This window comes from Aspergillus uvarum (assembly GCF_003184745.1).
Source record: "Aspergillus uvarum CBS 121591 unplaced genomic scaffold BO82scaffold_105, whole genome shotgun sequence".
Taxonomy (NCBI): domain Eukaryota; kingdom Fungi; phylum Ascomycota; class Eurotiomycetes; order Eurotiales; family Aspergillaceae; genus Aspergillus; species Aspergillus uvarum.
In genome coordinates, this window is record NW_020291402.1 from 43,156 (window position 1) to 66,176 (window position 23,021).

Sequence of the window (23,021 nt, forward strand, 5' to 3'; positions counted from 1 at the left end):
CAGTTTATAGATTCCTGGAGGTTGGACCGCTTCTCGGTTTACTCCTTTGTATAGTATGGCGGTAGTGTACGGCCACTGCCGTTACAGCTACCTCCTTATCGGTTTGCATAGCCATTACTAAAGAATATAGACAGCTCGTTGAAGCCACCTGAAAATCAGGGAGCGAAAAGTGTCAAGGGAATTCAGGCATCTTTTGCACAAACAGCAGTCGCCGATTTGAGGTCATATAGTATAATTGTGTATAGACGGACAGTGTCTCGAAAATGACTACGACGGCTAGCTAGATGTTGCGTATCGCGCATGAAGGCTGCAGTAACCTACCTTCTACTCTGCCAGCTGCGAAGGCTTCACCTCTCCACGTGGAGGCGATCATCCCAATAGAGCGTAAACCAAGATCCATACCATAAATTCAGGACTCCGTCGCCCCTACGCCCATGGACGTAACGACTTGCAATATTTCTGAGAAAAGGGCAAAAGCTTTGGAAGAAAACAAACCACAATCGCAATCCTAAATAAAGTACACAATGGAAACAAACAATGAGGCAAAGAAAAAAAATTGTCTTCAAGACTTTTTTTCTTTTTTGGATTTGATTCTCAAAAAAAAACTTCAATTTACTCAGTAACCTGCGAAGGGGTATAGGCAAAGGTAGGGCGGACGAAGCTGTTGCCATGCCATTACACGATTAGCTCTCCATAGCGTGCTATTTCAGAAGAGAGGTGGGGGGGGGGGGAAGGCGCGCGTACCGGTCAGAGTTATACACCCTGTTCTCCGAGCCCAGGAGCTGCTGCTCGCGGGCCTTGTCGGCGTAGTAGCGACGGACCTGATCGCGGTCTTCTTCGGCCTGGAGGAGGGGGATGATGTGCAGGCGGCCCCAGAGTTTCTCGCGGCCGAGTTCGCTGTGGGCATCGTTGTTAGCTTCTGGGTCTGGTCTTGTTGTCGTCTTGGGAGGGTTGGAATTGAGGGTTTGGGGTTGGGGCTTGCAGGGGCTGAGGGACTGAGGGCCGAGAAAACTGGACGTACTGCATTTCACGCATCGAGTAGTATTGCTTGTACAGACCGTAGCTGACGGCGCCGACCATTCCGGCGAGGTAGACGATGGGACGGAAGCCGCGGACGGGGACGTTGCGCTATTTCGGTTGAGAGGTGTTAGTTTATGTTCAGTGGATGCGGAGGAGGGTTGGTTTGTTGAGTTCTCTGGTCATGAGGGTTTCGCGGGGTGAACGCGATGTGACAATGAGGGGGGTTTGAAGCAATGGTATGGGATCGATCGGTTTGATCCGGGGTTGGCGTTGGTATCCCAGGAAAACTTGGAAGGGTCAATCGCACCTTGTATTGCACCTGGTGGTAGCCCCCAGCGGGGGGCATGTCCTGAGGCATGTTGAACGGTTGGGAGGAGGGGGGAACGATTGATTTTGGTTCAGGTGAGTCGTACCTTACGGCCGGGCCGAGCTTCGATTTGGAGATATGATGCCGTTGGTTTGAGGTTGGGAGAGTGTGAAAGTCACGTGGTTGGCGGCGGACGCGGTAATGCGGGCTGCCTGGGTTCTCATTGGTGGGGAGGAAGGGGAGAAGATCTGCCCGGGTTCCGAAATTCATTGATTAATTGTTCTAGTCATTGTCGATTGATTTGTTTATGAACAGCGGGATTTTTGATTTCTTGGATACTTGGGCTTGTTCGGCGAGATAATATACTATATTTACAGTGTCTGCTTTGAAGACGCTTGTTTTGAGAGACTTTTGCTGGGCTTTGTCTCAATTGTGAAGAGTTCTTCCCTTCGAGAGAGAAAATGGAGGAAGAAGGTCGTCCCAGAAAGTTGGTCAAGCTCGACCACGACGACTCGCAACAACAACCACCCCAACAGGACTCAACAATGGCGGAGTCAGATCCCGTGTCAGAACTCACGACTGCCGCAGTCGAACCCCGCGACACCGATGAAACCACCACAACAACAGCGAACAATGGCGCCCCGAGCGAACCAACTGACGAGACGGCACCAATGTCCAAGCGCGCCATGAAGCGCCAGCGCCGCCGCGAACAATGGGAAGAAGGACGCGATCAGCGTAAAGTCAAGCGGAAGGAGCGCATCCAGGCCCGCAAGGAGCGCCGGCGGGCGGAGCTCCAGGTCGCAAAGGACGAGGGCCGGGAGGCGGAGTTCCGCAAGGAGCACGAGCGCACGCCCGCGCGGTTCCGGAAGGGCACCCTGCTACCGCTGACGCTGATTCTCGACTGCGGGTTCGACGAGCTGATGATCGAGAAGGAGCGCATCTCGCTGGGCTCGCAGCTGACCCGGTCGTACTCGGACAACAGCCGCGCGCCGTTCCGGTCGCACTTGGTGGTCTCCTCGTTCAACAAGCTGCTGAAGCAGCGGTTCGATACCGTGCTGGCGAAGACGTACGAGAACTGGAAGGGCATCCGGTTCCTGGAGGCGGACTTCGTCGAGGCCGCGGAGAAGGCCAAGGAGTGGATGGTCGTGCCGGACGGCGGCCGGTTCGAGGGCGTCTTTGCGGATAAAGCGGACACAAAGCCCGAGGACGGCGAGATCGTCTACTTGAGCAGCGACAGTCCGCACACGCTGACGGAGCTGAAGCCGTTTAGTACCTACATCATCGGCGGATTGGTGGATAAGAACCGCCACAAGGGGATTTGCTACAAACAGGCTGTCGAGCGGGGGATCAAGACGGCCAAATTGCCGATTGGGGAATACATCCAGATGGCCTCCCGTCAGGTCTTGGCTACGAACCATGTGGTGGAGATCATGCTGAAGTGGTTGGAAGTGGGCGACTGGGGCAAGGCTTTCATGGAGGTCATTCCCCAGCGGAAAGGCGGCACTTTGAGAGAGTCAGTCAGTGAGTCGGGGGAGCCACAGGATGAGGAAGGAGATGAGGCAGAGGAGGAAGAAGAGGGAGAGGGGGAGAAAGATGCAGAAGAAGGGGCTGAGGCTGTTCAGAAAGCGGATACCGTTGCACAAGAGCAGGAGCAGGAGGAACAAAACGATGCAGTAGAGGCCAAAGAGGGCAACTAGATCGAAGCTAGAACCATGGAATGTAATGTACTGTACTGTATACTGCATAGTAGAACTGATGATGATGATGATTATGATGATTTTCACATGATTGGTATGCACCGCCACCCGAGCCACAGACCGATCAACGCCACACCCGTTGCCACTCGATGACGGCAGAAAACAACAACAGCGGAAATCAAAACATTTTATTTTCTACTTCACCCCAAGGCATCGCCTGCCATCCCACATTCACAAGTCGCAGTCGGTTGCAGTCAGCCTCCCGTTGACTGTTCTCTGCCACTGCTACGCAGCTTCTTACTCTCGGCAACACCGGTGATCTATACTTTTCCTACTTATCTTGCATCTGCGTTGATCAACACCCCTGCTCCCCTAGCAACAGGATCTCCCCTGCCTGATATCATCCGAATAAACAATCTGTTCCTGTTGCTTCGACGCCCGGCCAGCTGCAGCCATGTTCATGCTCCGCAATGGTAAGTTCCCCCCATTCAGCTCTTGGTCTAGGCTCAGTATCAGACACCTTCACTTTCACTTACACTTTGCCTTACACTTTCCCTATTCACTTAACCCCACCATCGACCCCTCCTTCCTTCTCCTCCCCGCTCACCTCTTCATGTTGACCTCACTCCTCCACCATCACATGCTAACCATCTAACCTTTCTCTGCTTTTCAGTGAGCAAGTACCTCTTCGGAGACACTTCCAAAGAATCCATCATCGAAATCCCTCAGGGACAACTGTACCTTGTCCGCCCCCTATCACCCAAGGGATACTCGGAGCTCATCTTCAAGGACGCCGCTGCCTCCATCAGACGCACCGGGCAAGAATTTCAATACCAACTAGTCGTTCAACGAGCCTACGAGGAAGGTGAAGAGGAGCTTGCTGAAGACGACGACGAACAAGGCAGTGACAGCTTGGATAAAGACGAGAAGGTCTTCCTGCTCGACCAAGCTCTTCACTTCCGTTCCGAGGTCCGTGAAGGTGGTGCAAAGATCCTGGCCTGGAGAGACCTCAGTGGCGACGTAGGTGATCTCTTCGAGTTTGTCTGTGACGCGTCCGTACCCGCGGACAAGGTTTCTACCTTTGAGTTGGCCGCCCTTCAGTGCCAGTACGAGCGAACGTATCGACGGAGCGCGCAGGGTGCTACTCGGGAAGAATTGCAAGAGTTCTCATTCCAAGAGGAGAGGCCCATCCCGTCAGCAAGTCCCATCTCTTCGCCCACCAAGTCTCGTGACCATTCCATCGATTCTCCCGACGCAGCGACTGCCATGGCGAGGGACGTGGAATATTCTAAATCCAAGGGCCTCATCAAGCCCGTTGCTCAAGATGAATCGACTGTTGCTCCGCCGTCGGCTGCACAACCCGAGGCTCGGGAGATTCTCGCCCAAGAGAAGGCCGAACTGCATCTCTTCGATTTCCCCACTGGAACCTTTGTACAGCAAGATGCCAATATTACCGCGACAGTCTCCGAGGTCGGTGACTGGCAATACTGGCTCCAGATCAGCGGAGACGACAAGGAATGGCTTGGCCAGGCAGTCGTCGCTGATATCAACCCTATCTTCAACTTTGAATATTTGTCCTTCATCTTCAACGCCTACAGCGAGGATGGTTCGGCCTACTCTTGGCTCCTGCGCTTCCACAATCAAGAGACGGAAGAGAGATTCCAAGAGGGTCTTATGCAGGCGCTGTGGGAACAGCTGAATGAAATGAAGTGGGCCAAGGTCAAGGAGAATGAGAAGGAGTATGTTTTGGACGCCTTCCAGGATCTGACCATGGAGGACGCTGAGGAGCGCGAAGCCGAGGCTGAGGCCGAGGAGGAAGAGGAGTCCGAAGAAGAGGACCAGGATGACGGCCAGCGTAGCGAGCACTACGATTCCGATGAGGAAGAAGACGATGTGGTGACCCGTGAAGATGATGGCAATGTCAACTCGCAACTGGCCGTCGGTTACAAGCACGATCGCTCGTTCGTTGTTCGTGGTTCCAAGATTGGCGTGTTCAAGCACACCCCCAACAACAATCTCGAATTCTCGACCAACATCTCCAAGGTTGAGACTCCTAGTGGCAAGCTTTTCAGCCCGAAGAAGGTCATGTTACATGCCGAAGACTCGAACATGATCCTACAGAATAGCGACGATCCCAACTCGCTCTACCGCATGGACTTAGAGTATGGTAAGATTGTGGACGAGTGGAAGGTGCATGATGACATCCCTGTCCACACCTTTGCCCCGGAGAGTGTAAGTCAACTTCCACATTACTACCTGTGACTTGACGATCGCTAATTGTTCGCCTAGAAATTCTCCCAAATGACTTCCGCCCAATCTTTCATTGGTGCCTCGAAGAATGCTCTGTTCCGCGTTGATCCCCGTGTGGCTGGAAACAAGCTGGTGGAGTCTGAGCTGAAGCAATACGCCAGCAAGAACGACTTCTCCTCCGTGGCCACCACGGAGAAGGGCTATATTGCCGTCGCGTCTAACAAGGGCGATATCCGCATGTTTGACCGACTTGGCATCAATGCCAAGACTCATATTCCTGCGCTGGGCGAGCCCATCATTGGTCTCGATGTGTCTGCCGACGGTCGCTGGGTCTTGGCTACGTGCCGCACCTATCTCCTGCTCATCGACGCCCTGCAGAAGGATGGCAAGAATGAGGGAAAGCTAGGATTTGAGCGTTCTTTCGCCAAAGACTCTAAGCCGCAGCCGCGTCGTTTGGGTCTGCAGCCCGCTCATGTCGCACAATTCCAGCACGAGACCAAGAAACCAATCGCTTTCACTCAGGCTCGCTTCAACACGGGCGTTGACTCTCAGGAAACATCGATTGTCACCGCGACCGGTCCCTTTATCATCACCTGGAGCTTGAAGAAGGTCATCGCTGGCCGCAAGGACCCCTACACCATCAAGCGGTATGGTGAAGAAGTTATGGCGGACAATTTCCGCTTCGGTTCGGACAAGAATGTCATTGTTGCGCTTCCCAATGAAGTCAACATGGTGGCCAAGAAGAGTCTTCTGAAGCCGACGCGTGAGAGTATTGCTGGCCCCTTGCCCATGACTCCTCGGCGCCGTACCCAGTGGGGTAGTCGCTTGGGCCGGGACGACATTGTCAACTCGCCGTACTGATGCTGATTTGGTGGTTTTCTGTTTCAATTTATTGCATTGCATACCCCTCTGTGTTATACTTTTTTTGAGTCTATCCCTTCTACACGTCGTGTCACTATTCCTGCTTGTAATCACGGATTGTAATGTCTTGCTGGAATCGTCTGACAATGGGATTGGAAATGGCGAATGATACGACGATTATACTTCTCCTAGGTAGCTCTATGTAGTGGTAATCAAAGTACACGAATTATGAGATGACGACGGATTATCCGGACACTGGCCACTGGCCACAATGTTGTAGTGGGCGCTGCCATATACTAACTCCGGGTGAATATTTCATCTGCCTTGCGCCCACCACACACCTACCCTCATTCCTGCCACCTTGCTGGGTCAATGTTCAGTTTATTATAGACCATTCTGCCCGCAGATCATGATCCCCCCTTTCTCACTCAGCAGCAATCAATTTTCCAATGGCCGAGTGGAGACACACACATATACCTATTACCCAAACAGGGGGCTCATTTGCGCGCCCTGCCCTAGGAACCGACATACCAAACCTCTACACCAAGGATATCGAACTTGACGCCTTCATCCGAGAGCGGCTCATTGCCAAAGGTCTGCGAAGCGGCACTGACACCTTTCTCCAAGCTCGAGTCCACCCAGAGACCGTAATGCCCATCCCTAGACCGCCACCGCTTTGTTAGCACTTCCAGTATAACAAACAATTCACCCTTACCGAATAAACGAGCGAGGGAAGGGAGGAAAGATAAAAACTCACCCGCCACCAAGACTCAAGAATCCGGTCTCACAGAACATCATATAATCATTGACCCCGCTGTAGGGGAACGCCTTGAAGCGGATCTGCTCCGGCGTGGCCGTCCCACTCCGACTCTGTTGTCCCGGATGTTGGGGGCTGCTACTCGTCCCCCCCGGAACCGACAAGTTCCCGCTGGGACGGGGCAAGGGACTCCGACTCCGCAGGGTGGTCGACCGCCCGGCGTGCGTGGTATCCGCGCTGGGCGGTAAGGGGAGTCCGGCGCGTTCGAGCGCCTCCCACGCGGCATCCTCGTGGTTTGGATCGTTGTCTTGGGTGTTTTTGTTGATGGTTGACATCGACTGCAGGAGTTGGACGGTCGAGGGCGGCTGCAGCACCGAGGCGCGCCAGAGAAAACACTCGCCTGTGCCGAAGTAGTGCGAGTCCGGGTGCGGGGGGTCGGTCATGTAGGCGCCGAAGACGGCGCCGCTGCTGTGGGTACTGGTGTGGTTGGTGGATGTGGTGGTGGGTGTTGAGGAGGAAGTGGATGGGGAGGCGTCGCGGATGATCAGGACGTAGCCCGCCCGCGGGCTACGGTGGGAGATGGCGCGGCAGTTCTCGTACAGCGTCGACAGCGAGGCGCCGTCGCGTTCGAGGCTGTAGGCCAGTCGCCAGGTGTCGCAGAGTTGGAGGCGGGCGGGCACCAGCAGCCGGATCTCTTCGGCCAGCGAGCGCGTGAGTAGGTAGTCTTCGTTGTTGGGGGGGTGGTGGCTGTCCGGGTCGGTGAGGGTTAGTGGGGTGAGGGGCGGTGGTTGGAAGGGCGAGGCGGTGCGGATGGGCGTGAAGAGCGTGTTCGTTGCGGTGGATGCGTCGGCGGGCGTTGTGTTGGAGTGCCAGGGGCGGCGCATCGTGCTGTCCTTCTTGTTGTTGGTGCTGGTTTTGGTGGATTGAGGGTCGGTGAAGCGGCGGTAGAGGCCTGAGACGACGTGGGTGACCGGGTAGGAGAAGTAGGAGGCTGCGGATTGATGGAGGGAAGAGGACCGCTGTTGCTGGTGGTGGTGGTGCTGATGCTGGTGCTGGGTTGGAGGTGGTTGTTGTTGTTGTTGTTGTTGCTCCTGGGGCTGGTCTAGAGGTCGAGGGGAAGAGGAAGTACTCGAGGACAGCGAGTATGACGACATGCGGGCGGAGATGCTCAGGACTTCTTGCAATTGAAGTGGTGGGATTGAACGAATGTCATAGATCGATTTAGAGTAAGTCAGGTACTGACAATGACCATGGAGGGGAAGAGGGAGGACCCGGCGAGAGAAGGTGGAAGTGAAAGAAAGTGGAGGAGAGAGAGGAGAGAGGGAGGATGATGATGAGGTGTGAACAAGATAAGGAGTTTAATCAATCAATCAATCAATCAATCAGCCCACACCAATTTAGTTTACAGGATCCTCGAGTATACTTCTAGATCAGACCCTGGCACTTTATTTTCCACCATTAGTCTCTGGTTCCATAGACGATTCTATACATTCAATAAACTCTGTACAGCTATTCATTCTATCCAGCAATTGGGGGCCACCATTCGCCATGTTCCACTTTGTACTGGTACACACCAATTGATTGTCTCCGTATCTTTTTGTACTGCAAAATATCTTCAATCGCAACCTCCCCCACTACAGCTCTACACATCCATTGAGCTTCACCCCAACACTGCAACATGACAGACTCTCCGCCTCCTCCCTTGCAGCAACCTGCCTCCAACACGACTGTCTTTCTCGATCAACCGCCCAGTTGTCTGCAATTCAGCCCCGCTATTTCCGACTGCTGCATCATCGGCACCTACTTGCTGTCCGAGCAGAAAGACGAAACAAATGACTCCAACATCCAACAAACCAAGACCGGGTCTCTGCAGCTCTGGCGCATAAACCCCTCTACGAACGAACTGTGAGATCCTCTACACTATGCCAGCATCACCCCCAGAACGAGACAACTAACCGCATCCAGCACTCTCCTCTCCAAACTCCCTCTCCCCTACGCAGTCTTCGACCTCCACTTCCACCCTCGCGACCCCTCCCTCCTCTCCGTCGCAACAAGCGCAGGCTCCGTTGCCTTCTTCCGCCTCACGCCGGGTGAAAATGATGATCAACCGCCTACCCTAAACCATCTCCTCACGCATTCCGTCCACGAAGACCCCTCCATCCCCGCCCTCTTCCTCGCCTGGACGCCCTCGACCTGGCCATCCCTAACCCCCGGTACCAATACTGACAACACTCCCCTCGACGCCTTCGCCGTGACCTTCTCCGACAGCCTCACAACCATCTTTCAATATACCCCCGGCCCTGAGCCCGACTCACCACCCCAGATCGCGGAACTCGATTCCTTCCCAGCCTCGCAAGCCATTGAAGTCTGGTTCGCCGCGCTCGCGACCTTTCCCAACGCCTCTTCTTCCCAGCAGCAACAAATCCCCTACATCTTCACAGGGAACGACTTCGGCGCCCTCCACACCCGCCGCTACGACACCAACCGGACACCCACAACCTCATCATCAGAGACAGACCCTCAGCTTCAACAACTCTCCGCTCTTCTCGACCATCACGACCGCGCCCGCCACCACACCGCAGGCGTAACCTCCATCCTCTCCTTGCCCATTCCACTCCAAGATGACAGTCCCGTCATTCTGACGGGGAGCTACGACGAGTCTTTGCGAGTGTATCACGCTACTCGACGTGGGGAGGTTCTCGCGGAGATAGGGCTGGGCGGAGGCGTGTGGCGGCTGCAGCTTCTGTCGTCGTCGTCGTCGTCGTCGTCGTCGTCTGTAGCTGGAGAAGGAGACGGATGGACCGGTCTGGTGTTGGCGAGCTGCATGCACGGCGGGACGCGGGTCGTGCGGGTGCAGTGCTCCGCGGAGTCCGGGTGGGAGTTGGAGATCTTGGCGGAGTTCACGGAGCATGAGAGTATGAATTATGCGTCGGATGTGTGGAAGCCTGCGGGGGGCTATGAGCTACCTGTGCGCAGCGACAAAGCGGGAAAGCAGGAGCAGGAGATCCTGTGCTTGTCGAGTAGTTTCTATGATCGGCGGGTCTGCCTGTGGCGGGTTCGGGTATAGATAAAGTGTAAATAAATAAAACCATATTATAGTAAATGCTTAAGTGTATGGTGCAAGAGAAACGCATCTATCCTCTGCAGGAGAGAAAGAATGAAAAAATGGCATACCAAATCGATATCTCATTATAATGATGCAGACAATACAACCCCCAATCCCCAAATCTTTGTCTAAGTACACCACCACCCCTTTAAAAATACGCCGGACTTAAACAATCGTCTCCAACTCCCGCGCATACCCGATCGCATTCTCAATGATCGTCCCACTGGCCACCAGGATATCCTTCTCCGAGCGAGCAGCCGCCTCCGGCTCGACGGGGAAATAGATCCGGCCGTCCCGCAGCACCCACCCCCGCTGCTGGGCGAACTCGATCACCGCACCCTCGGAGTCCATGAAGAGCAGGTTCTTGGCGTTGGAGATTGGCAATGACGGGTACGCCTTCTCGGAGCAATCGGCGATTTCACTGCGGATCGTACCCACGAGGACCTACACGACACACACACACAACAAACATTAGCACACGCGCACACAACCACCCACACACCAATCTCAATCCCCCAGGACGAGGACCGGGGAAAAGGGAAGACAAACACTCGAAAACAACCCGAAATCCTCCCCGGGCACCCGCTCCGAATTCGTCTCGCGCCACACCTTATCGTAGCTCCCTTCCATGAGATTCCGCTCCAGCTCCACGGGGTACTTGATGAAGGGATCATCCTCGACGCTCCGGCCCTGCAGACTGGCCTCCTCGACCAGGCCCTCCAGCACCGTGTGGAAGCTCGTGCTATCGCCCATGCTCAGCAGGAGCAGCAGGTACAGGCCTGTGATCTTGCTGCGTTGGCTGTTGCTGTTTGAGGGGGTGTCGCGCTCCAGATCGTAGAACGGCTGCAGCTGTTGGTAGTAGCGCGTGAAGCCGGGGGCGTCGGTCTGGCGGATCGCGGCGAGGGCGCCGAGTTCGAGGATCTCGCGGGCCAGCGGGAGCAGGTCCCGCGGCGTGGTCGGGGTCGGGATCAGAGCGTTCTGCTGGAGGAGCGTGCGCTTCGCTTGTGTGAGGAGGGTGGTGGTCTTTTCGAGGTCGGAGGCGCTCAGGCTGCTGTGGAGCGAGGTGAGAAGGGTGCGGAGGTCGGTGGTGGCCATCTTCGGTGATTGGTTTGGGCCGTGTGTTTGGGGGAATATGGGGGGGGGGAGGGGAGGGGGGATAGGAGAGGGGGCTGGACGTGAGGGTTTCGATGGTCGGTGGTTGAGCTGTAGATGGTGATGAGGATGGGTGAATTCAAGTTTAGGATTGAGTTGTTGTATCGTTGGAAGAGGGTTAGGCTGATGGACCAACGTTGACGTTGATGCTTGGAACTGCCGGGAAGAGCTGTCCCCGGGCGGTGAGAGATGAGTCACGTGTCATACTTAGAGCATCTTACCCGATTGGGAAATACCTACAGGACCCCGGGCCTGGCAGGGCATACAGCTGTCCGTTACAATAATTCTATGGGCAGAAGGAAGTTTGTTAGTTTGCAGGAAGAATGACTGGCTAGTGTAACTAAGCTTCCAATGCAAGCTCCAATAGAGTCTCATAGTATGGTGTTCCCAACCCCGTCACGGGGTCCCAGCCTGGAGTCGCATTCCACCCGGCATACGGAACTTGCGCTCCAGTGGGTTTGTCACAGCCAACTGATCCTCCATCGACGATATCCGTAAATCCCCTCTGTTTGAGAGAGTATAGCCATGGGTTCAAGAAGCCCAGTGTGGACTTGCCTTGCTCCAGACGCGCTGCATTCAGTCGAGAGATTATGGCGGCAAAGACAGGCGCCGCAGCACTACAGTTCCAGTCAATCCCGAGTTCGTAACTACGGGAAAAAAGATCTCACCTGGTACCCCCAGTCTTCATCCACTCACCATGATCCCGAAGCACAAAATTATTGGCCTGGGTGGAGACATCAGGGATGCCGCGTCCCAGTGGATTGTAAAGCCCTTCATAGATGTTCCCCAGGCTTTGCAAATAGCTCGTGACATCCGCATCCTGATAGGAGGGTCGAGCGAAGATATCCGAGAAGCCGCCTCCTGAGAAAGATATGGCAGACTCGGGTTCCATCCCTTCCGTACCGCCCACCGACGTGACAAACGGACACGACGCTGGGAAGACGGGCTGGAACCGAGTCCGACGTGTACCATCATGGGTCATACATGTATCTCCAGGCCCCCAATCACCACTGCTGAAGATGACAGATACTCCCCGGGCCCCCAACTGCGCAAAGAGGTTGCAGACAGCCTCTGCGTATGCCGCGGGTACAAATGGCTCTTCTTCCCCGTAGGACGTGCTAAGAACCGCCGGGAGATCTTTGTCAGGGAGGTCAAGGAGGTAGTGCAGTTGCTCGAGATAGGGCTCATTCGTTGAGTCAGCTATAGTCAGCATCCCGGACTCTTGCACCATCGGCCCACGCCCTGCGGTAGTATAGTACACAGCAGACGCGTGGTAGGACAGTGATAGAGCGTATTGGATGTCAAGGGCGGCCTCACTAGACGGACTGAGCGAGTACTGTAGGTTGCGCCCACCATTGATGGACACGACGGAGAATTTGGCATCGGCCTGATTCGGAGCATATTCTGCAAGGAATTGCTCCAGATCGTCATACCGTGCATATTCCTCCAAGAAGCCCGAGACACCCAGCCGGTTGCGTGGGTCGGGTGTTATCTCGGTATCATTGATCCCATAGAGCTGGCGCAGACAAGCGGGAGTCACTGTCCTCGAGCAATTGCCAGCGAGGTCTTCTGCAGTGAGCGCAACAGGCACAAAGGTTTCCGGACTGTCCTGGGCTTGGGGAGATCCGAACCGTGTTGTAGGCTGAATAAGCTTGACAAACGGACGAACATCCTCTGGGACGGAGTATGCGAGCGTTCGGATTGTTGTTGTCTGTGTCCTAGGCTGGTAGAAATAGTTGAATTGCGTTTTCATCATTGACTCGGCCTGCGATAATGGAATAGTGAACGCAAGCCAGTCGCCTCGATCTTCGATGGACTCGGCCGGCACATGTTCCCATTCTAACCATGAACGGACTTTGGCAGCAGCCTCCTCCGAAGGGCGCATAGACGCCCGGAGCTCCTCTCTGGTTAGATGGCGGCCATATTCAGGATGGCCAGGAGTTGACCGCGCTATCACCTGCTCCTCAAACTGAGAGACGTTGGACCTGCGCATCGCCAACCAGAATTTCGTTGGGGTTGATGTTGCCGGACCAGACTGTCGCATCCACCCATCTGGAACATTCTGCAGCTGGTCCACGACAAGGTACCTGTCTGCAGGAATAGCGAGTGTAGCGGTCCCACAAACCAGCATGGGCAAAGCACCAAAGATGATCGGCATAAAACGCGGCCACATCCTTCCGATATAGCATAGAAAGCGCGCGATATAATCGAAGGACTGCACCCACGTGGCTCATTCAAACCCCGGGCCTCACATGGTTTTTGAGTCATCTAGTGGGTGGCCGATCTCTTCTGCCCTTCCGTAAATTCCAAGTGACGATTACAACTAAGCTTTCTTCCGCATGGCGTCCGACCAGAGCTATTCCCTGTCAATTGCATAATAAGCTCAAGCCTCAACCAGAGTCTGGGTCGGTCAGTCCTTCAGCATGGTCAAGTGTATGGAGTCTCTGATTGGGTTTCACCAAGGTTTACGCCGCGGAAACCTTCGACAATAGACACGTTTTCGCTCCGCCAGCCAATCTATTGTTTGGCTTCGAATGTCTCGTCGGCAAAAGTTGTTCGATTTTCTGGATCGCTGTGGTCATTGTGTCTCTGACTGTGATGGCGACCTCTGGGATTGGACTCGCACGCTGACAATGAAGCTTCTGGAAACTGTAGTATGAGGTAGCGACGGATCAGAATGGAGCGTGAGGCCAATCGTTTGCGCCTTTGCCGTGTATTGAACACTGGCTGGGGAACCTTGAAGCTCTATTGAAGACCAGATGGGGCGGAGCCATTGATTGAGACCCGCTTCAAGCGATCCGCTAGTCCTGCTCGGGATCCTGTTATTGCCTCAGGCCAGAAGGTTAGTTGTCGGCCTGAGGTTGATATAGAGTTAAATCTACAAGGATCTTTGTCCCAGTCCCAGTGGTACTGTATCAATTCCCTAACTAGACATGTGAAGCTTTCTGATTCTAGGGAAGCGAAATTACTTGAATCACGGTCACATAGGAGTGATGAGCTGTGGGGTTTGTGTTCTATCAAAACAACTGCTCTTCAGTACAAGGAAGCCATTGTATTTGTATTCGAGCATTTATTGATGATACCCACTCACTGATTTGCCAGGTACCCCAATTTCAAAGACTTTCTGCACTAGTGTGAGCATTCTTCATGGTGACTCTCTGAGGTTCTCTCAATAATCTTCAAGTGAAAGACATGACCGAAATTTTGCTATGACTTGGTTCGCGAAGGGCGAGTATGATTTGGACTCGATTATCAGCACTGCAGCTCAAAACAAGTCGAAGAGCCAGAGACTCTTGATAGGCGCGATCAGTAATCCACCAGACGTTTGCTTGGCAGAGAAGCTCCAACCACAACATTAGGAGCAGCAGCGCCCGTTCATCCCGCTCAAGCAGAAGATTCCGGTATGCTGCAGATATCTTAGGCCCAAATGACAGCAATGAGTTAGTGTCGTGGGCATTTACCTCGTATCGCTGCAGCATGGGAGCGATGACGCTTAAGGGTGCATAATAGGGGTTATTTTCTGGACGGCTACCGGTAGTGACATCACATAGATCTTTCAGCGCACATCGCAGAGTCTGAGACAAAGGCAAATCCTCCCGAGTAGCGGGCGGAACTTCGAACACATGCAGCTTCTGTCTTTCATTTTTCAAGCGCCAGAAGCCTTGCTGCGGGTTCTGTTGCATCATTCTCGCCAAGTAGCCTAGTCCACCTTGTACAGACAGCCAGCTGAGATCCTTGACCCTAGCCGTTGCAGTGGGCTGAAATACCCAAGATTTGTATGGCGATCTCTCATGTGAAGCGAAGGAGATCATGTTTAGGAGAAGCGCGGTGGCATAGACAGTGTCTAGCTTACTCAACACTCTCGGGTGCTGCGCAAGCTCTTCCCTAAGCAAGCGTGTTGCTGTCTGCGTATGAAGCCAGCACGCCTTTTGGTACTCGGTGCTTGCAGGCTGCAGATGCTGCAGATGTCGAGCCGAAAGTGCTAGGAGAGCATTATGAAGCATCGGAATGGATGCGCAGTTGGGTAACAGAAACTGATTGAATATCTCTTTCCCAACTTCAGACGTTAATGTTGCATCAAGGCAGCCGTCAGTATGCCGTAGAAGATATATTGATTTGGGTGTTGGCGAGAGGCCACCAGGAAGCCAGGACTCGTTGAAATTCAAGCGGTTGTTGACATGACTATGATTGCCTACCGCATGGCCTGCCCAGCCAATCTCGTGATCTTCTAAGCTAGCCTGATTGCAGGCAGCATGAGGGTCACCATACACGCACGGCGTCCGGCGCTGGAAGCATTTGCGGCAGCTGGGGCGATTCTCGTCGCATTTGACTCTGCTGCTCTTGCACGCTTGGCAGCCTCCACGGGACTTGGTATGAGACTTTCGAGACAAGCCTCGCTGTTGGGACTGTCTCTTGGGTGCGGAACTAATGCGAAATTTGCTCAATCCGGGCGTGATATCCATCGGGCTTTTGAGGTGACTTAGGCAAGAACTGCGGGCATTGAAACACATACGGATTTAATGGACATACTCAGTATTCCGTTGTCACTCAGTAGCCTAGGTCTCAGCGCTGCAACGGGTACTTCGAGCCTAATCCCAAAAAGGCAATTTTCGTATATCGGAGTGGAGCAGTCATGACATGAGAACTATCAGGACCGAGTCTTTGCTATAAATCCGAGCTTTTGCCCTTCGCAGATATTTGGTTTTCACGAGAGCTTTACTGACCATACTGAATGATAAAATGGTTCGTGTTGCTATCGCCGGAGGCCATGGCGGTGTTGGCCGCACAATTCTGGAGGTGTTGGAGGAATCTTCCAAGCACGAAGCTCTTGTCCTATCCCGCAAGGTTGGATTCACCGCATGTCTTGTTCTTCTTCTTCTTCTTCTTCTTCTTCTTCTAGGTGCATCGTTACTGACAAGGTTGAGTAGTCCGATGGTGATGGCGGCAAAACAATTCAAGTCGACTATAGAAGCGTTGACAACTTGGTTGCTGTGCTGGAAACACATCAGATCGACACAGTGATCTGTTGTTTCGCCGTAGAGGGAGATTCTCTGGCGATATCGCAGTTGAATTTGATTCAAGCTGCCATCAAGTCCAAAGCTACCCGGCGATTTGTTCCCAGTGCCTTCGCCATTCCATATCCTCAGGAGTATGTTCCGCTAGGATGACCCATACTTTTGCATGCCATATAAGCTGATGACTCTTAGTGCCGTGGAGCTTTTGCCGCAACTTGCGGACTACTTCAAAGCGATAGAGATCCTTCAACAGTCTGATCTCCAGTGGACCGTCTTCCTCAATGGCATCTTTCTTGACTACTTCGGGCCATCGACGCTCAAATCATACCTCAAACCGAATGTCTTCGTTATAGATATGAAAAACAAGATAGCAGGAATCCCCGGAGATGGTGAAGTTCCAATCACATTCACCTACACCTTTGACCTGGCCCGGTACGTCGTTTCCATGCTTGACATGGAAGACTGGCCCGAAGAAAGCCGAGTGATCGGCGATACCGTCACCTGGCATGAATTCGTCCGGCTGGCGGAAGAGATCTGTGGTGAGTCTGTTTCTCGCTTTCTCTGAGAGTCCTTTTTAATTTGAGCCACCAGAATATGGATTCGATATTCATTATGACAGCATAGAAAAACTCCGGGGGTTCGAGATAACCGAGTTGCCTGGACATCAAGCCCTGTATCAATATTTCCCGAAGAAAGCCTTCCAGTGGTTCATGTCAATCTTCGAACTGTATACCGCAAATGGCACGTCCTGCATTACGACCCAAGACTCGTTGAATAAGCTCTTCCCCAACATCCAGCCGCTTACTGTGCGAGACATGCTGAACAAATACTGGAGAGATGATTGAAGAGGTCAATGGGCCCATGTGGGTGAGCCACTACGATGGTCGGGTGCGAGCAAATCGATGTGGCCCTTGAACATGATTAGAAGCCGGATTTGTCTCGAAAAGTTGTTTGACGATCCGGGGGAAGCTCAGATTGTTCATTTTTGAGGGACAATGTTGCGCTGATTTGGAATAATTAGTGTCCCTAGATGCAACTAGTAATAGTTTACCCGCTGAGTTTGTAGGCTAACATGTCAGGATCGTGTCATGACTCCATGAGAAAGGGATAGCTGCTTAGGCTGTTCTGCCCAAGGTCGTATGTGTGTGTGTGTGTGTGTGTGTGTGTGTGTGTGTGTGCCAATTAGCACGCTGGACGATTACTTAGGTGTTGGCCGTGGTGGCTGGTGTTTGCACGGAAGCCACCGGGAAATGGGCCTATCCAGTGGGTCTTGCGAGCGGAAAGTGATCCGTCCGCCGCAGTGCTGGGGTCTAGAACGGAGCTGTCAACCCTATTCCGTTCCAGTTCCTCATTCTTCAGGGTGACCGTGATTTGGTTGTAGACATTGACTAGTCGCTCTATCTTCTTCCTACCTTATACTCCGTAGTGTGTGGAACAATATGTTGGATGCGCATCGGACCGTCTAGCTGCATGTTGCATTCCATAACCTGTCATCTGTCACCGGATAAACCAGACTCCAAGGACTTCTGGCGGTTCCAAAGCGGGTCGGTAAGTAGGATGACATTGGATAGTGTAGGGGCCACTAATTGTAGGCCGACCGTACGGACCGTGGGGTCCAAAAAAGAAAATCCACGGCGTGATGTGCCTGAATGAGGACGGATGGCCGAAGATAGACATGTCAGACAGTCAGAGACCAGTGTGCAATGGCGGGGTAGACCGATGCCCTTCTTCCTTCCCTGGGCGAGTCAGCATATTTCTTGTTGACGCACGGCATTACTCCGTACCTAGTAGTTTGTCTTGGACCCCAAAGTCTAGTTCCTTTAAACGAGAAAAACCCCTGAAAATTGGGTAATGCGAGGTATTCTGGTGGTTGGTTCAGCAATTTAGAGAAAAAAAAAGAAAAAAAAAAAAAAAACAGAATGCATGATTCACTTGTCTTCTGAGGGTGGGAAAGGTGCTGTGTGTACTCCGCAAGTGTAGTGTAGAAGGTGGGCTGGCAGGCAAACTTGGCACGGACCGGGAAACAAACCACCACAACTCAGTCAGGCACGGACTTCCTTGTCCTTATCTGCTGCCCCTCTTGACACACCCACATCCACAAACTACTCAGGCATCGTTGATTGCTCGTCTCCCAGTTATGGAGGTATTTTCTTTAAATCGCAATTGTCGGACCCATAAACTTACTGCTAGCTTCATTATTGTTCATCCTCCATAACTCAGCCACACCATTATCAATTTGAGAAACAATACGCCAAACACCTACTGGATCGGTAAGTGTCAAGGGTGTCCTTGAATGCCAGTCTTTCTAATAAATTGATTTATCATCCTTAGCTCATCGAATTAAAAACCAGTACCACTCGGCCATCGCATCAATCTTCTTAACAAGTCTCCTTGCAAAATCATTGAGAATTGATTTTCCCACTAGTTCTCATCTGCATGCATTCACCCACTTATCACCTCCACGAGGATCCGGAGAGTAATGATCGTCTCCGTTCCTCGCAATAGTACCAGTCCATCTAATCCTCTCTTTCAGCTTCATGCTGAGTTCGTTATAATGATCACCGATGTCCTATTGAAAAGGACTACTACCGCTTCTGTATTAGTCCAACCGACCGTCTAACGACAACACCAGCCTGTGAGGCTGGGGCGCTTGCAGCCCGTGCCATTAGCGGGCCTGAAGGCAACGGACAAACCACATGTAAGACAGACACGCAGCCTCGCATATCCATAAGCTGGAACCCCGACTAGACCATCTGCCAATTCGACTACCGCAAACTGGAGCTGCACCACCTACATAAGGCACTTTTTGGCTCTAGCACTCTTTGCGATTCGTCCTAATCGGTCCCGGTCACCTGGCAGAGAGTGGGCAACGGCTGCTGCACTCTGTCGCTCAGTCTGTCGGTCTCTTGTGCTTCTTACTTTCTACTTTCACTCACACTCCTCTGCCTCTTTGCTATTTTTTCCGCCCTCCACCAACCCTGCCCGAGTGCCCTCCTACTACGCCTGGCCCTCGATGATCTGATCTCAGCTTCTGGCCCTCATTTCCGCTCTCTACTTCGTCTTCATCTTCTACCCTAGCCGCTTGTGAACCCGTTCCCCTCGAATTCGACTTGACTTGCTCGCTCTTATGTCCGAGGCTTGTCACCCCTGTTTCCTCCATGTCACATCCACTGGTGGCAGCCGTGTGGGAACAGCTAGGGCGCCGTGATCTAACAAATATCCTTCGCGAAATTATCGGCGAACATGTGCTAGACATCGCGGTATCTCAGCCGGACGGCCAATCCGCCTCCATCGAACCACTAACCCGAACGGTTTTCTGGATTAAGACCATCTTCGATGCGCAACGAACCTACCTTCAGGGCCTGGCAAGTGTCCACGAATGCCACCCCTACTTCCTTCCTTACCTACTGCCATCGGAGACGGTCTTCTCGACATTGATGTACCTGCTGAAGGTGAAGCTAGAGCTTTTCCCTTGCAATCGACCAATCGATCCAGAACTCGTCGGCTACCGACATCTCATCGCGCATACCCTACTCGCTGGTACCCGAGTCCTACTGCTGCGCGGAGAACCCATTAACACCGATAAGAAGTTTCGGTTCGAAAAAGCGATGCGAGCTGCCTGGCGGAACTCGGACCTTTCAAATGTTGAGCGGTTCCTCATTAGTGATCTCCTCCCCAAAGCAATCGACGCTATCGGCTCGACTGAGCTGTCAGCGCCCCAGACTCTTACAATCAATCGTGGAAAACCCTATCTGCCGTCGTTCGCCGCAGGGCTGGTAAGTGCGCCTATTCGACTGCTATTCTGGTTCCAAAAAGAGGCTCACGGCGTCTACAGTATCCAGTTTCGGGAGCGCCGGAGACCCTAATCACAGACCTCCTGACAGGATTAATGAAAAATAATGCCGACCAACTGGTTTCCTTCAATTTGCTTCTCGACGTCCTCTGGGCAGTAGATTCTGCCCTCATCCAGTGTCACATAGATCGCCGTCGAATTTCCCAAGAGCAAGGATATACGAGTTCCGCAGCGCTGAAGGTAGACGAGGCCTTCAAACAAGCACAAGAAGTCAAGAAGAAGTTGACTCGAACGGTACTGGCGGCCTACGATGATGAATTCAATACGGCGCCGCTTCAGGTATTCGCCACCACTATTCTGACGCAGACGGCCGATGATGCTCCTCCGCTACAAACACGAAGGATCCGAGATACTTGGTCGCAGCTCGCCCGCATTCGGGAATCATGGGAACGGGCCCTGGGCCAATTCGTTCGGTGGCTCATCAACCGGCGGGTACAGATGTGGGATTGCAATGGTGAACTCGAAGCATTTTCGCACGACTATCAACAGCATTTGACCCAATGGTTGCAAAACTCATCGGCAGCCGACTTTGACCCCACGGCACCGATCAAAAAAGGCCGTTCTAGCACGGCAGTCTACGTTGTCAACTGCCCTGCGGTGCACCCTGTGCCGGGCGCAATGTTGGAAGAACAATTGAGAAGCTATGATCGAAAGGCTTATGAGGTATGCTATGCACCTAACAATCGAGGCTAGGGCTAGACACAGATGCTAATATTTTCGTTAGCAATTCCAAGGAAACCCCGAATTTCTGACAATGGATGTCACATGCCCCCTATGTCCTGGCAAAGCCCGTATCCAACATGCTCGTATGATAGAGCCTCTCGAACAGGTTTCTGACGCCCTACACCTCTTCTCGGACTCGGACGGTGAGGGACAGCCGTCCCTTCCAGACTCTGCTTCTCGAGCGACCACTTCATGTTCGAGCTCGCTCAGCCATTCTACAAGTCACTCATCCCGTCTTGACTCGATGGAAATAGTGAAAAGTCCGACCTCACCAACAACTCCTGTGACAGCTGTTTCGAAAGCAAATGGCAAGACTCCTAGTGTCACGACGTCAGAAATCTTCAACCCCGTTTTGTCTCGAAGTCGAACCGACCAGTCCTTTGACAAACAAGCAATCAAGACGCTTTCCCGTGATCTCAAGAATGTGAAGATACCTTTCTCGAGCGGGACTTCACTTTTCCGAAGAAACTCCTCGAAAGGGCAGCAGTTACCTCGTCAACCCCGGTTTTGTTTCTCAGCTACCGGGAGCTGCCTGCTCTTCTGGGGTGCCGGAAGTAACTGGGTTATGCGATTTGAACTAGGCCAGGGCGAGGGCAAAAAACCAAAGAGTCACAAGTATGATATTCCGGGCGTGCAACAGGCTGCAGCAGGAGATCAACGATGTGCCGTCATCGCTTCAGTAGGACAGGTAAGTAACTCGCATCATTAAACTCGAGCCAGTGCTGACAGGGACACAGCATTACGAGCTCCTTGTATTTGAAAACGAAAGTGATATCCCAGAAGCATACTTGACGATTGAGACTGACCATCAATCATTACCAATAAGTTGTATGGTCATGTCTCGTAACGATAGATATGTTGCCTTCACACTCAAAGACCAAGTTCGCGTATATGAGATTTGCACCAGGACTATCCAGAGAGTCTCCCTCGGCAGTGGGATGGATCGTGTTTCGGACTTGGGCAATCGATCCTTGATGGGCTCATTTTCTGGTGCTAAAGAGTCTGGCTTCGAGGCCCATCTACAAGAGGCTGTGATTGAAAGGAAGCTTCAGTTCTCTGCCGATGGCAAACACTTTGTGATCGCTACCCATCTGGGTGATCACTATGCTTATGTTGATGTCTGGAACTGCACGTTCCAGCAATGGAATATAGTCCCCGATAGCTCCAAATCCTTCAAGCTTCCTCCTGTGCGTCTGCCCGTTTAATCCTATGACCTCTCGCATTTCACGGCTTACTGACAACTACCAGTGGACGACGAATGATGGGGATTTGACCGGCGTGTACTACGATAGCTCTCATCATGCGGTATTATTGACCGCATTCTTCGGCAAGGAATATCCCTTGTCATTTTCCATGACAGACAACAAAATCACCAATGATCCGTTCAGTACACGAATCGTACATGCAGCACAGTCACCATCCGGCTCTCGCTTTCTAATCGCGAATGGCATGTGCGATATCTATCTATGCGATGCGAAGGCCTCTGGTGGTCTTAATCGTTCCCGATTGAAAAAGGCATCGTACAAGATGAATCCAGCGGTATTTCGGCCCGGACAGCTCGCACTGGCGTTTCCCCAGGAGTATGAAATGCTAGCCTTCTGGGTGAAGACGGGTAAGTTGATGCTGAGGACCGTACGGATGCAAGGGAGCATTGAAAGTGTCAGTGATTATGACCTGCGACCCGACTACGATCGGCTGGTAGTCGAAAGACCGCCTGTTGCCGACTTTCAAACACAACGCAGACGGCATTCACTATTGTCGCATGAATTGGTGGCGGAGATCGATGGCCTACCTTCAATACCTCGGCCAGACCTACCTGAGCTGTCATCCACATAGGGAAAGATTGACAGAGGGTGAGGTCTGAGTTCGGGGATTCTGTACGTTCTATGATGTCGGCGTTGGGTATCCGATCTCTAGCGCTGCAGACAGCGTATGTACTTATGTGTGATGAGATAAAATATACAATAACTAATCAAAATAACTAACGTGAACATACACAACATACAGCATTCAATGCATGCCACCTTGCTACCTACCTTGCTACCTGGTCGTAGATGAGTGGTGGCCTGACTTTGACCCAGGCACCATGACCCCAAAGGGGGATAGTGCGGGGAAGCGGAGAAGTTTATCGCCGGGCCCCGATTGTAAGCGACGTCACCACCTGGTCTTCTCCTCATCAGACAACGAGCAAGACACCCTGGAAGGAAAGTTAATGCTCCAGCTGCACTAGGACATCAGGATAGTCACTCAGAGCTTCCGTGTGGTGCATACAATATCCTT

The 23,021-nt window shown here is 52.8% G+C and overlaps 10 protein-coding genes across 10 annotated transcripts; 5 read left to right on the top strand and 5 right to left on the bottom strand.

Moving 5' to 3' along the window:
* Positions 1-218: 218 nt before the first annotated feature.
* On the bottom strand, positions 219-1,474 carry BO82DRAFT_387799 (putative NADH-ubiquinone oxidoreductase subunit GRIM-19). The gene is made up of 4 exons (XM_025638339.1): positions 1,328-1,474; positions 1,022-1,128; positions 745-897; positions 219-661 (listed from the first exon to the last, which is right to left on the bottom strand). The coding sequence occupies exons 1-4, from the start codon at positions 1,376-1,378 to the stop codon at positions 613-615; spliced, it is 360 nt and encodes a 119-aa protein (XP_025485972.1). The 5' UTR covers positions 1,379-1,474; the 3' UTR covers positions 219-612.
* Positions 1,475-1,621: 147 nt separating this feature from the next.
* On the top strand, positions 1,622-3,080 carry trm10 (tRNA (guanine(9)-N(1))-methyltransferase). Its single transcript, XM_025636643.1, has one exon. It carries the CDS (start codon positions 1,789-1,791, stop codon positions 3,022-3,024), a length of 1,236 nt encoding a protein of 411 aa, XP_025485973.1. The 5' UTR covers positions 1,622-1,788; the 3' UTR covers positions 3,025-3,080.
* Positions 3,081-3,236: 156 nt separating this feature from the next.
* BO82DRAFT_359766 (uncharacterized protein) lies at positions 3,237-6,379 on the top strand. Its single transcript, XM_025636644.1, has 3 exons — positions 3,237-3,497; positions 3,698-5,256; positions 5,314-6,379. Exons 1-3 carry the CDS (start codon positions 3,479-3,481, stop codon positions 6,133-6,135), a joined length of 2,400 nt encoding a protein of 799 aa, XP_025485974.1. The 5' UTR covers positions 3,237-3,478; the 3' UTR covers positions 6,136-6,379.
* On the bottom strand, positions 6,317-8,206 carry BO82DRAFT_437169 (putative oxidative stress response protein Oxr1). Its single transcript, XM_025641171.1, has 2 exons — positions 6,893-8,206; positions 6,317-6,795 (listed from the first exon to the last, which is right to left on the bottom strand). Exons 1-2 carry the CDS (start codon positions 8,044-8,046, stop codon positions 6,651-6,653), a joined length of 1,299 nt encoding a protein of 432 aa, XP_025485975.1. The 5' UTR covers positions 8,047-8,206; the 3' UTR covers positions 6,317-6,650.
* Positions 8,207-8,570: 364 nt separating this feature from the next.
* BO82DRAFT_348638 (uncharacterized protein) lies at positions 8,571-9,972 on the top strand (the record flags this gene model as incomplete). The annotated part of the gene is made up of 2 exons (XM_025633840.1): positions 8,571-8,797; positions 8,858-9,972. 2 exons carry the CDS (start codon positions 8,571-8,573, stop codon positions 9,957-9,959), a joined length of 1,329 nt encoding a protein of 442 aa, XP_025485976.1. The 3' UTR covers positions 9,960-9,972.
* Positions 9,973-10,039: 67 nt separating this feature from the next.
* On the bottom strand, positions 10,040-11,135 carry rpnL (proteasome regulatory particle lid subunit rpnL). The gene is made up of 2 exons (XM_025641172.1): positions 10,548-11,135; positions 10,040-10,442 (listed from the first exon to the last, which is right to left on the bottom strand). Exons 1-2 carry the CDS (start codon positions 11,091-11,093, stop codon positions 10,164-10,166), a joined length of 825 nt encoding a protein of 274 aa, XP_025485977.1. The 5' UTR covers positions 11,094-11,135; the 3' UTR covers positions 10,040-10,163.
* A 349-nt stretch (positions 11,136-11,484) lies between these two features.
* BO82DRAFT_387805 (S53 family peptidase) lies at positions 11,485-14,629 on the bottom strand (the record flags this gene model as incomplete). Its single annotated transcript, XM_025638340.1, has 3 exons — positions 11,485-11,767; positions 11,819-13,218; positions 14,612-14,629. The coding sequence occupies 3 exons, from the start codon at positions 14,627-14,629 to the stop codon at positions 11,491-11,493; spliced, it is 1,695 nt and encodes a 564-aa protein (XP_025485978.1). The 3' UTR covers positions 11,485-11,490.
* Positions 14,630-15,415: 786 nt separating this feature from the next.
* Positions 15,416-15,613, bottom strand: BO82DRAFT_297897 (Zn(II)2Cys6 transcription factor domain-containing protein; the record flags this gene model as incomplete). Its single annotated transcript, XM_025631966.1, has 1 exon — positions 15,416-15,613. A coding segment is annotated over one exon (198 nt), but the record flags the coding sequence as incomplete, so codon positions are not given.
* Positions 15,614-15,890: 277 nt separating this feature from the next.
* On the top strand, positions 15,891-17,127 carry BO82DRAFT_348650 (NAD(P)-binding protein; the record flags this gene model as incomplete). Its single annotated transcript, XM_025633841.1, has 4 exons — positions 15,891-15,995; positions 16,079-16,299; positions 16,358-16,704; positions 16,757-17,127. 4 exons carry the CDS (start codon positions 15,891-15,893, stop codon positions 17,008-17,010), a joined length of 927 nt encoding a protein of 308 aa, XP_025485980.1. The 3' UTR covers positions 17,011-17,127.
* Positions 17,128-18,857: 1,730 nt separating this feature from the next.
* Positions 18,858-22,738, top strand: BO82DRAFT_13586 (uncharacterized protein). The gene is made up of 6 exons (XM_025630020.1): positions 18,858-18,863; positions 18,914-19,941; positions 20,001-20,681; positions 20,743-21,429; positions 21,479-21,928; positions 21,990-22,738. The coding sequence occupies exons 2-6, from the start codon at positions 19,324-19,326 to the stop codon at positions 22,575-22,577; spliced, it is 3,024 nt and encodes a 1,007-aa protein (XP_025485981.1). The 5' UTR covers positions 18,858-18,863; positions 18,914-19,323; the 3' UTR covers positions 22,578-22,738.
* Positions 22,739-23,021: the final 283 nt, after the last annotated feature.